Here is a 13,905-nt window from a genome sequence, read left to right on the forward strand (position 1 = left end):
TTTAAATAAACGTACCAGGGGATGCAATATCATGTTTGTAGATTTTAAAAGTTTGTTTTGTTTAAATATCTGACAAGTGCAACTGGAGATTTAACATCGGTCTAAATAAAGACCTGGTGGTTAAAAGCCGATAACTTGTTGATATTTATAAATAAAAATAACTTTTTATCTTTAAAGATTGATAAATATCCGTTGAAAAAACAAACTTGTACTATTTGTTAGATAAAAAAAAATGATACTGAAGTTAGCCGACGTCCAATAATTTTTGGATTCTTTTTTAAACAATAAATTATTAAAAATAAAATATTTGAAAAAATTGCACCGATAGTTTATTGAATTTTCTACATGTGCATATTTTTATTTTTATTTTTTTTTTTTAAATTAAGTCGATGAAACAAAAATTCGAAAATTTTTGACTGTCTGCTAACTTCAGGATCGTTAAAAAAAATTATTTAAAATGCTCGTTATTTACATGCCCGATTTTGTGTTGTGAGCTACTGTGAGATGCTGTAACTTTTCTCAGGCAACGTAAAAATTTTTTTCATCAACAAATTGATTTTCTTTTACTTATTCTCACACCTACGGAGGATTTCAAATTAATTTGGGAGCAATCGATCCACAAAAAAAAAAATTTGACTAGATCCGGACACACATGTCCAATTTTGTATTTTGATCTGCTGTAACTCATATCGGGCCGCGTAAAAATTTTTTTCACCGACAAATTGATTTTCTTTTACTCGTTTTCACACCTACAGAGGATTTCAAATTAATTTGGGGGCAATCAATTCACAAAAAAAAAAATTTGACCAGAGCCGGACTCTCACATGTCCAATTTTGTGTTGTGAGATGCTGTAACTTTTCTCAGGCCACGTAAAAATTTTTTTCATCAAAAATTTGATTTTCTTTTACTTATTTTCACATCTACGGATGGTTTCAAATTAATTTGGGGGCAATCGATCCACAAAAAAAAAAATTTGACTAGATCCGGACTCTCACATGTCTCATTTTGTGTTTTGGTCTGCTCTAACTCATCTCGGGCCACGTGAAATTTTTTTACATCAACAAATTGATTTTCTTTTACTTATTCTCACATCTATGGATGATTTCAAATTAATTTTGATTTCAAGTAATTTATCCTCTTTAAAAGAGGATAAATTACTAGTAGATTTTACTTGTTTGAGAATATCATTTTTAATTATCGATTTTTATTGTCATTTATTTTCATTTTTATTCAGTATTCATGTATTATTCGTAATTACTATTATCCCGGGCATCTTTATCTTCATTCACTATAACGAATGTGGAATAATTATTCGAGTTCCTAATTATCATTTAATTACAAAATATGTTAATTTAAACATTTAATTCCTCCATAGTTCCATAAAAAAAAAAAAAAATAAATAAATCATCATTAATAATTTTTAAATATCCATCCACTTCCGATGGCTTCACTATTAAAATTTACCGACTGAAACAAATCCCTAATTTTGTTTATCTGCATCGGTCTGCAGTTTTCAGTACGAGTTATTTCCTTGATAAATAAATAAATAATTACCTTAATAATAATATCAAATTTTTTGGTAACCGTGGTGTCGACAGCTCGAATCTGTTTGACCGCTCCCGTGTTTTGATTTATTTCAAAAAAGTCTCTGTAGTTTGGCGGATTACCACTGAGAAAGGAGTAATGAATTGGTGCATTAATACTGTCCATGTCAACGGCTTGTATTTTCTCCGGCGATATATTGAGTATTCCAGAGAGTACTCCACTGGATACCTACGGGATTAATGAGAGCAAATGTAGTCAAACTGGATCTATAATACATCTAATGTGCATTAGCGTTGTATTGCATTAGGGATGCATCTGTATCTCCATCTGCATTAAACTTTATTTTATTCTATTACATGTCCCATTTGAATTCAATGCTGATACTATCGTTTCAATGGTCTATTAATTATTTATAAAAATCAGCGAATTATTTATTTTTTTTATCAATTAATAAAAGACATTTAAATGTTGTCATGGTTTTATTTTTATGAGACTTACGGAAGCCGAGTACTCGGGATTGATACACGATCCGTCGAGCAGCATACATCCTTGGTAGATGAATGAAGGATCTTGGTCGTCATCATCTCTAATATTTACGGTTAGAGTTGTAGTCGATGTCAATCTTTCGGACGTATTCAATGCTCGATCCTGTAGCAGATAAATTGATCGGTTAATAATTATCGCGCTCAACGATGCATTCAGTACTCGGGGTTTTATTGTACTTCTCAATCAATTGTAATCGAGTGCATGCCATCACGACTCTAAGGAATGTAAACGGTAGTTTTTAGTTTTTTTTTCTTGGGTAAAAAATATATTTTGTTAAGTAAGTGGAATTTTTAAAAAATAAGACTGAATTTACCTGACGTTTAATAAGTTTTGAATATTTTTTGAAAAGATGAATTATAAAAAAAAATATTTTTAAAAATTGCACCTGTAGTTTTTTTCATTTGATACATATGCGTTTTTTTTTTTTTTTTTAATTGATGTTGAAAAAAAAATTCGAAAATTATTAATCGTCTGTTAACTTCAGGATGATAAAAATTTTGAAAGTAATGAATAGAATTTTTGGTTGAGTTTTTTTATGCACACCTTTGATGAGATAAAAGTTGATATTTTAAATATTTAATTAGAGACGAAAAAATTATTGTAAATTTTTATTTAGATGTTTCAAAATATAATTGAGGGTGTGCATTATAAAATATATTTTTTTTTTGAGTAGAAAAAAAATGTAGAATGAATTATAAATAGTAAATAATTTTTTAATGCACACCTTTGGTGTGATCTGTGATATATATTTTTTTATGGACTTTAGTAACTAAAAAATTTAATGTTTAACAACTTATCGTTCTAAATAATAATTTAAATTTTTGTTTCAAAATCAATGTTAAAGGTGTGCATTTTTAATTCTATAAAAAGTAATTTGTTTTTATTAAGAAGTATGAATAATTATTAACTTATTCATAAATTTTTTATAATGCACACCTTTTTTATGATCGGTAGTATAAATTTATATTCAAATACCCTAAAAATTCAGGGTGTGCATCATCCAATTTATAAGACTTATATTTTTCTTGTTATTCAGAAAAAAAATATAGAAAGAATTATAAATAGTAAATTATTTTTTAATGCACACCTTTGGTGTGATCAGTGATATATATTTTTATGGGCTTTAGTAACTAAAAAATTTAACGTTTAATTTAAAAACTTATCATTTTAATATATTATTTTTATTTTTATTTAAAAATCGTATTCAAGGTGTGCATTTTAAGTTCTATGAAAAGTAAATTTTTTGTGTAAATTTGTTGGCATTTTTTGTAATGCACACCTTTTGATATGACCAGTACTATAAATTGGTATTCAAATACTCTAAAAATTCAGGGTGTGCACGAATAATTTTCATTAAAATTTTATACGAAATTTTAAACAAAATAAATTTCAAAGGTTTTAAATAATTGGGTGACTAGGTTAGTGGTGAAAAAAAATTTTTTTTAACATTATATGACATGGTGTTATCTTAGACATCTCGGAACAGTAGACAATGTTAAGTACTAACATATTATTGCTGTGACAGACAACGTTCTCTTTCACTTAAATATTTATTAATGTATTTTTTTTTTATTTTCCTTAATCATTTCGCGAGATCTCTTTGTCACTGTCGACTGTGCACACCAATCTCGACTCTACACTCCAGCGACTATGACAATAATCGCGGTTTTAATCGTGATGAAATCAACTTTCATATGTTCCTTTGACCTTTTAAATTATTTAGATAATTTTCTTTTTATCTTTGCGTTAATAAATTCTATGATAATTATTTCCATTCTCTTAATGATACCCAATAAATATTAAATACTCAAAAAAAAAATTAGTCACAAAAAATTTATTAAATAATTTAGTCAATTTATTTTTAAAAAAATCCCTTTTCTCTGCCACTTATTTAATTTTATAAAAATAAATTAAACTATAAAATAATTAAAATAAAAAATAATAAATCCGTCTTAAAAAATTTATTAACTTCAAAAACTTTCTCTAACTTCTTATTATTTATAATTTAAACCAAAAAAAAAATTCAAACTTTTTTACTTTAAATGTCATTCATTTCTCTTAAAAAAAAAAAAAAGTCTGATAACTTTATCGAGCGTAACTCGAATAATTTTGTACAGCAACAGTAATGAAGCATTACATCGTGTATCTAAAGATTGAACTCTACAATAAAGAAAATACGTCAGCATTATTTGTTACTGTAACAAATAAATCCTGGGATTGACTAAATAAAGTAAAATAAAAAAGAATAAATTATTTCATTAAAGTAAAGTAGATTGGAAATTTAAAAAAAAACCTAAAAACATTAATATCGATTTGTATACAAATCGATAGGGCGTATCCTATTGCATTCCACAATATTACTCACCGTAAGATACTCATTGGCACAATCAATCCTCAGGACATTTATTATTATTATTACGAATATCACTTTCACTGATTCAGACATCAATCTCATGGTTTAAATAAATAATAATCACATTTATTACCTAAAATTTTTTTAATTTACAATCATAAATATTTATTTTATTGATTAGAAATTTTTATTTCTATTTCCGCTACACGCAAAAAAATGAATTATAAAAATTAGTTATTGATAACTACCCGCATGAGAATACTATATATGATAAATATATATGGAAAAATATATAATCACTATGGGACCATATAAGTGGCCAAAAACGATATATATTTTCTTATATATAATATAGTAAGTTTTAATATAATTAATTATATACGTAAGTTTATAAGTTAATACATATATTATATATATTTATAATCATATATGTAAACTTATAAGTTAGCACATATATGTATTACATATATGTTTTATATGTATACATATAAACGTATATGTATAACTGATACGCGGCTACATGTACACGGAAAAAAATGATGCTCAAAATTTAAATAGTTTGTAGTTTATTTTTGACTTAAAATTAGTATATTTGTATACTAATATCAAACCAGGATCATTATATATTACAAAATGGCTATTATTTATATTAAAATTTGATACACATAGAAGAGCACAATTTGTAATTTCGTATATTAAAATTAATATGAAAAAGAATCGATAAATTGCTATCTACAGTTATTTATTACTATTCAAATAAACATAGAAAAATTTAAAAAATTTACCACTTATTCGATTTATGTATATAATTAATTAATTTATAATAACGAATAAATAACATTTTATATTAATTATTAGTCAATGGGATAGAATTTATAAAATAAGAGTTAAAAGTTTTCGGTATTTTTATGAGCAAAAAATCAGTATCTAGTATAGTTATTTTTTATTTTATTATTTACCACTTATTCGATTTATGTATATTGTAAATTAATTTATAATGATGAATAAATGATATTTTAAGCTAATAATTGATCAGTGATATCGAATTTATAAAATAAAAGTTAGTAACTTTTTCAATTTTTCGGCTGGAAAAATCAGTATCTAAGATAGCAATTCTTAATTTGACCAATGATTACTTTTTAATAGATGTATGCCATAAATTAATTAATTTTCACTAATAAGTCACGTATTTATATACCTAAAAGTAATAATATTTGCTTACTTTTTGAAATAATTGATAGTAGTTTTTAGGAATCTACAAAAATTAGTAAACTACTTTGCATTAAGTACATAATAGTACTAATTATTGATAACAGATTCCACTTTTTACTATTATTTATTCAGTTTTAATATTCTGTTTTTTCCGTGTACATGGCAAGATGACGTATTTTATCATTTCAAACAATACAATTTAAAGACCAAGAGTGACTATTTTCTTTTTCATATCAATATATTTTAGAGAATCATTCTCATACTTTTTCGCTTTCAATATTATATTATATTATTTATCAAACAATAAAAATCAATTGAAAATCCGAATAAAATTTATTATTTATTTTTTTGCGTGTAGAAAACAAATAAAAGAGTTTTTAAAAATATGTTAATGCTTCCATGTAGAACGAGTTGTATTTCACCTTAAGTGTGTGGAAAAAAAAAAAAACTTTAATCACGTATCTCAATCTAATCGTATTCGGAATCATCCGATTGATGTTATATTACAGGTGCCGTTTAAATCTTCAGGTGGATTTAAAACCTGAGATGAGGAAAGCAATATAAGTGAAGACGGTAAATAATAAATAAAACAAGAGTTTAGTTATTTGTTGATAAAAAGTACCGACAGTTTACAAGACACACGTGGTTACACGGAAACGGTTTAGATTTTTTATACTAATTTGTAATTTATTTTCATTCTTTTCTTACGCAATTTCATCCTGACCGTTGATAAAATCTTTGACTATATATTTTTATATATACTTATGTGTATTAGCGGTAACTTTTAGCATCTTTGAATATATTTTAACTCTGTTCTATGCAATATAATACATAAAGTACAGTACTTGTATTGATGATTACCGTAATTTTATGCCCACGCGATTTTATACGATGCACTGATCTGCTTTACGATGTATGACGTGTCATGACTATAGAGATCAATCCTTTCAATCTATATATAGATGTATATGTGTATCGATGTATTTGTGTAGTAAAGTTGCTTAAGAACCAGGAAGAAATTTACTTGAGTTAATATAATGTAGATCGCGATCGATTGTAATAATACAATAATTTATTATATTTTTACTTAAGTAAATGTCCCAATAATTAAATTATGCAATGACGATATTTGATAATAAAATAATTCGAAATTTGTTTCAACCCCGGTCAAAAATATAATGAATTTGACTTTTGTGACTTAAATTTAAGTCAACTATAGTAAAATTAAATCGAATTAGACTTTTTTTACTTTAATGGATATTAAGCAAATTAAAAACTGCAAATTTGACTTCAAAAAAGTCAAATTCCAGGCATTTTTTGGACCCGGAAAATGTCGCGTGAGATTCAAAAGACCTCAGTTTATTTTAAACTCCCAATTTCTCAATAGATATTAAATTTAAAAAAAAGTATAAGATACCTTTTTTGTAGAGAATTCAATGCGCTACAAAAAAGGTTCTGTACGATTTTTCAAAAAACTTAATATTTATAGAGATTTTCGTAACCCGGGATATGTCACATGAGATCCAAAAGACCCCAGTTTATTTAAAACTCCAAATATCTCAATAGATATTGAATTTAAAAAAAAAGTACGAGATACCTTTTTTGTAGAAAATTCAATGCGCTACAAAAAAGGTTCTGTACGATTTTTCAAAAAACTTAATATTTATAGAGATTTTTGTAACCCGGTAATGTCACGCGAGATCCAAAAGATCCCAATTTATTTTAAACTCCGAATATCTCAATAGATATTGAATTTTAAAAAAATGTATAAGATACCTTTTTTGTAGAGAATTTAATGCGCTACAAAAAAGGTTCTGTCCAATTTTTCAAAAAACTTAATATTTATATAGATATTTGTAAAAAAACTAAGCATACTTTCATTTAGTTATAACTTTCAAATTTCTGATAAAAATTTTCAACTTTATTTACTAAAATAAATTCACTCCTTGTAAAATTGTACTTTTTTATCGATTCTATGTCGAAGTAAATTCTTTCTCTGATAATTTTTCACAAGATTTGGTTACACTTTAAGTTTTAATTTTATAATAGGCTTTATGTTGAAGAAAATTTATTTTCTTCACTTTGAATTCAACTTCTCACTTCCTTATTTATTTATTACTGTCGTTAAAGACGTTTGTTAATTTTTTTACCCGAGTTGTAAATTATGACAGATTTTTAAATAAAAGTTTATCAAGTTATGTTACGTAAATAATATTGTTTGTATTTCAATAACGAGTTATGAGGTTTTAGTGTAAGTTTGTTAAAAAGTTTAATTAACAATATTAAACATTTAATTCAATTATTGCAATTTGTTTGAAAATACTTTGAATAATAAATAAAATTGTTAGAAGGTTGTTTAAAAATAAAATTCAATTATTTGTCAAACAATATTCTGTAAACCGTTGAAATTTTATTGAAAAACTTTTTAACTTAAACTTTTATATTTAACTGCAAATAAACAAACGATAATTGATAAACTTTTATGAATTATAAATATTTAAAGCACTTTTGTAAAAAACCAATACCAATATCCTAAAAATAATTATAGAAATTGTATACTAGACGTATGACAAACGAACGCTGACTAATAAGTTTGCCGTCTTCGAGTTCTAATGCTTACCTTACTGATACAATAGTAATAGTAATGGATTCATAAATTATCTACCCACGATCACATTTAAAAGATAAACAATCGGCTTACACAAATGTGTCTGTCATTTTCTATTCATTTGGTCGTTCGGTAATAGAAAACTTTAAACCAAACGTAACTTGACTAAAAAAAAACCAATTTGAGTAAATATATGTATAGTACTAAATTTTGATTAGACGCAAAAATAAATAATGAAAATATATGTAATTATGAAATACAAGTGTAGAGTTATTGCCTTGAAACTGCGAGTGCTATGAAAAATATGATAAATATGTAAATGAGAACGTGTAATCTATATTACTGTTGGATATTTAAATATTAAATTAAAAATGATGGAACTTAAAAAATAAATGCTCGTTTTACAATAACAGGGAAAATGATTGTGAATATTCAGATATGGTCAGATATGTAAACTCATATATGAATCATATCAGTGTGTTCATTTAAACCTGATCGCGCATGGGTAGATATAATCAAATCTGATCATATGTGACAGTGTCTGATAACATATGATCATATATGATCGGGCAAGATCATGCATCTGAGTATATGATATCAAATTTGATCATATGTGGTAGTGCCTGATATCATATGATCGGACAAGATCATGCATCTGAAAATATGATGTCAAATCTGATCATATGTGGTCATGTATAATATCATATATGATCATATGTGATAGTTTCTGAAATCATATGATCTTATATGATCGGGCAAGATCATGCATCTGAATGTATGATGTCAAATCTGATCATATTTGATTATGTATAATATCATATCTGATCATATGTGATAGTGTCTGATATCATATGATCGGACAAGATCATATGATATCAAATCTGATCATATGTGATTATGTATAATATCATATATGATCATATGTGATAGTGTCTGGTATCATATGATTTTATATGATCGTACAAGATCATGAATCTGAATATATGATGTCAAATCTGATCATATGTGATCACGTATAATATCATATATGATCATATGTGATATTATATATGATCATTGGTCACACACGATCATATCTGATATCGTATATAAGATCATATATGATCAAGTAAGATTATGTATGATATCATATCTGATCGTATGTGGTATCACGTAGAATCATAGACTATATCTGATATTATATATGATCATGTTTGTACATATGTGGTCATATATATTTAAATTTGACCAAATATGAGTATAAAAATTTGCCTAAATTACATATATAAGTATTATTATATATACTAACATATGACTATATATGACTACACATGATCATATAAAATAACTGTTGAGATAATGTATTATTTATTAATTTTATAATGATTGGACTCGAATGCATGAATAAATAATAAATGCACACCCTTGACGCTTCGAGCTCGAGGTGTGCAATAAAAACTAAAAAAAAGCCAGAGGTTGAGGCAGAGGTGACAATTGTGTAACATTGAGTAAATTGCAGACTACACCTGCGATAGCAGAATATGGTGTGGGATATAAAATACGTGACTCATAGTCTCACGCTGCCCACTGGGCAGTGTCACCGACTCACCGAGTTGAAGTCTGAGTCTCTAGACACAGGAGACTCGTATCGAGACTTAAGTGGTACTGAAAGACACTGCCTATAGCAATACTATTTTAGCTTCTGCTTCTATTTATTTTGCTGTTAGAGTGTTAAAAGGAAATAAGTTAAACTTGGGGGCAAGACACTTGGATACCCAGCTGATGCCAAAGCCAGTGGATATTGTTAGACAGTTGGATTAAATCCGAATCGACTTGAACCTGGATAAGCTTTTTTGTTATAACAAGACTCAAGTTTTATAAGCGATAACATCTGAGTCAGTTAACGCTTCGCGATGTCTGATGCATTATTCACTTAAAACATTCTTTTGACTAGATTCCACAAATCCTCAGCTCGATTTTTTTTTAAATTTAAATTTACATTAAAAATATTTTTACCATTCACTTAATTTTTAAATTACGAGTGAGGAAATTTTAAGTTTATTCTGGCTAAGGTAATAAAGCTAACAAAAAAAGAGGTAAAAACTTACGGAGGCGAGGATGGTGACGAGATAACGCTGCGTCCTCTCGAAGTCGAGTGTTCGATTGACCGTGACCTGTCCCTGATGTGGCAAGTTGATGCTAAAATAACCATACCCGTCTGCGGTTGTAATTCTATCACGACCAACGGCATTGTTACTGCCAATACCGTTCCCATCTCCTGGTGATATTGAGTATTCCACGAGTCCATTCACACCCGCGTCAGCGTCCAATGCCACGACATTTTGAAATATTGTCGATCCTACTGGCGTAAGCTGAAAGGGTTATTATTAAAAAGAAAATTAAAATTTTTTTAAATCTAATAGGATTTTGTTTCATATTTAAAAGTCACTTTGAACGTTCAATTAACCCAATAAATTAACTTTTTTCAACTGTCAAAAAATATTTACTTTAATAGTAACAGTAAAAATAAATGAAAAGTGAGTCAGTAACGAGATTTTAAAGAAAAAAGTAAATTATTAATTTTTTATTAGCCAGCTAAAAAAAAGGTTAATTAAATTTTTTTTTATTTAATTAAATTTAAAAAAATTGAATTATTTAAAAATTTTTATTAATTAGTCATTCATTTAATTATTTTATATAGTAATAATTTTAAAAAAAGTTATAAAAAGAGTACAGCTATAAATGACGGAACTATGAAAGAAAAGTATAAAAATAAAATAATGGAATATTATAAGACATTTAAAGTTGAGATGGGTGATGTCATTAGTTAATTACATTAGAGATTTAAAAGTAATGTGAAAATTAAATCGCGTATAAAGAGCGCGACAAATGTGCGTGAAACCGGTATTCACGGGACAGTTAATAACGTTAAAATGTTTGACCGCGCGATTTAACGTTAACGGTATTTATTAAAACGTGGAAATGCGCTGGTGGATTTTTTCATTTTTTATATATATATATATATATGTATTGTTATTTTTATAAATGCGGCAGACTTTGACTAGCTTGTTAAAATGATTCCACGTGCTTGACAGTTTGCCGTTTTGTGAGAGATAAAGAGTAACAGAGTCATGCATTATTTTGTCTAGTATGTTCTCACTTTATCACTTGTCGCGCTTTCTCTCTCCCTCTCATTCTTGATTCGCGTTCTATTCGCGTCGACATCGTTGTCGTCATGATAGATCCCGCAATTACGTAGCTGCGGTTAATTAAACTCTACTGCAACGGTGATGTAATGGCACTCTTCTTAGACAACGCAATTTCATTTTTTTATTTATTAGAAAAATGTTATGCGGACTTTTCATATTTTTTATTAACTTTTTTTTTTTTAAAGTCATTAGTGATCTTGATTTTTTTGCTTACTGTTAAAAAATTTCTAGTAAACATCAAACAAAATTTAATCAGAATTCAGCCCTTTATTTAGATTTTGGAAGACCGCTTAAATTTAAAAAATTTAAATTTATTTATTGTATACAAAACTTGTAAAATATCAAAAATAATTATCTATATTATTAAGAGAATAAGGAAAATTTTGTTCCCGCCATATCTATATGATAGAATTAGTCAATGTTATTGAAATTGGTATCATTAGATAGGTCTTGACTTGAATTTGTGCCTTTTCATACTTTAAACTCTTTTTAATTGCCAAGTATTCAGATAAATAGATTTATCTATATCATTCGAATTACATTTAAATTACGCGGGAAAAAAGACGATCGTATTTATTTTCTTTAAATAAATTAATACTTTAATTATTCTGTCACTAAATATGACTGAATGTCACTGAATATATGGCTATATTATTTATGTCGCGTTACTTATTCCAAAATGACAGATTTTTATACTCCCTTTTGGTTTTAAGACATTTCTCAAAGCCAAAAAAGTGTGCATAGAAAAAAAAAGGATTCATTGACACAAAAAATCTTTACTCGCCTAAAGAAAATTTTTACTTACCCCAATAAATTTTTTGCATGGTGAATTGAAAACAAAAATTTATTTAGAACTAGAAAAAATTATTTGGTGCAAGGAATTATTTCTTGACCAAAAAAATCTTTTCTCGCTCCAAGACAATTTTTGTATTTAATTGATAATGCATAAAATTTCTTGGTGCAAATTAAAATTTGGTTGCGGCAAGAAATCCTATTTTTCTGCGTATTTTATAAATTTAGTAGTGATATTTAGTCAGTCATTTAGTGACTGCAGGCTGCTCGTTTTTATTACTCAAATTATTCTATAATACAGAAAAGATCAAAAAATCAAAAATTTAAACTCAGGATTTCAAATAAAAATAAAAAAAAGAAGACAAATTTTTTCAGCTCAAGAATTATATCTCCTATAAAATTATATAGTATATAATATATATGATCGGTAAGCCCAGACAAAATATATAGATAACAGTAACATCAACTAGAAATTTTTTTTGATTTTTCTGGCTACAAGTATTTGAAAATTTTTTACTCTAAATAATTTTGAAATGCGCGTAAAAAAATTTTACTATTAGAAAACAGGATGACAGTCCAGTGTATAGTAAATTTTTCTAAGCTTAAAATGAAATTGTTTTTAGTAGAATTTTAACCAAAGTTAATTTTTTTTAATGAAGATCGAAAAAGTAAAAAACTTGATAAATAAAAAAATGATCCTCTAATTTTTTCGTCCACTTTGTATAATTGTATACTTACCGCAAGCTTATGCTTCTTATCATAAAAATAATTATAATAATATGACTACTAAATTTAGCTTATTGTTGATAATGTTGAGCAATAATCGTTTAGAAAAATTTGAAATTTTTTAAGAAAGTAATTTTATGCCCCAAGTAATCGTCAGAAGCTGTTAGATATTATTATTATCATTGCTCGAGGGCACTGATGAGAATTAAAGTTCATGAGGTACCGCTAAACTAGATGACTGAGACTAATCGCGGTAAAAATATTACAATTAACTTATCGTTATGGGCATTAAGCATTGATGGATTTGTTTATTATTATTATTAAATTACCTCGGGTACTGTTGTTTCGTACGGCGTATTGATAAACTTTGGTGCATTGTCATTTATATCAGACACACGTACGATTATTGGAATAATTCGTTTTTTGTTTGTCGATCTTACTGTACATGCCAGCTGTAAAAAAAAAATAGATTAATTAATTATTTTTTGTTTGTTTGTTTGTTTCTTTTTTGTTTCAAATTAACTATTTTTCTATAACTGGAGCATATGACTGTCTATCTTTAGACACAAACAAGTCTCAGGGACAAAAAATACTAAAATTGTTGGTTACTTTTTTATAATAATATATAAATAGTTTTAATATTTTTATATACAAGTAAAATGAGATAGACTCTCTTTTGATGCTAATAAATAGGTCACGTAATTTATATGAAGAATTAAATTATTTTTTATTTTTATTTCAATGACATGAATTTATCTAGACCCGAATAAATTAATTAATAAATTTTGTTTTTATATTCTTTTATATAGATCATATTTATTTTTTGTGTATTCAAATTTTTTCCGCATTGTTCATTAATTATATCAGTTTTTTAATTTTTGATGGCTGAATATCCCCGTTGTTTGGGGATTAAAGTTACCAGGAATGTTTATTA

General features: G+C 26.6%; 1 protein-coding gene across 3 annotated transcripts in view; it reads right to left on the reverse strand.

Annotated features, from left to right (window-relative positions):
- Nucleotides 1-13,905, reverse strand: part of LOC130672329 (cadherin-99C) — a 121,426-nt gene that overhangs the window by 16,030 nt on the left and 91,491 nt on the right. For 2 of the 3 annotated variants that reach the window (XM_057476857.1, XM_057476856.1), the window contains 4 exons: nt 13,301-13,423; nt 10,353-10,616; nt 2,045-2,194; nt 1,556-1,774 (listed from right to left, as the gene is read on the reverse strand). In XM_057476857.1, coding sequence (XP_057332840.1) covers nt 1,556-1,774; nt 2,045-2,194; nt 10,353-10,616; nt 13,301-13,423 — 756 coding nt within the window. Of the gene's footprint in view, nt 1-1,555; nt 1,775-2,044; nt 2,195-4,457; nt 4,579-6,518; nt 6,750-10,352; nt 10,617-13,300; nt 13,424-13,905 lie in introns of those variants that run through there. The other variant, XM_057476858.1, reaches the window with a different exon arrangement.

The sequence above is a fragment of the Microplitis mediator genome, chromosome 7 (assembly GCF_029852145.1).
Source record: "Microplitis mediator isolate UGA2020A chromosome 7, iyMicMedi2.1, whole genome shotgun sequence".
NCBI lineage: Eukaryota > Metazoa > Arthropoda > Insecta > Hymenoptera > Braconidae > Microplitis > Microplitis mediator.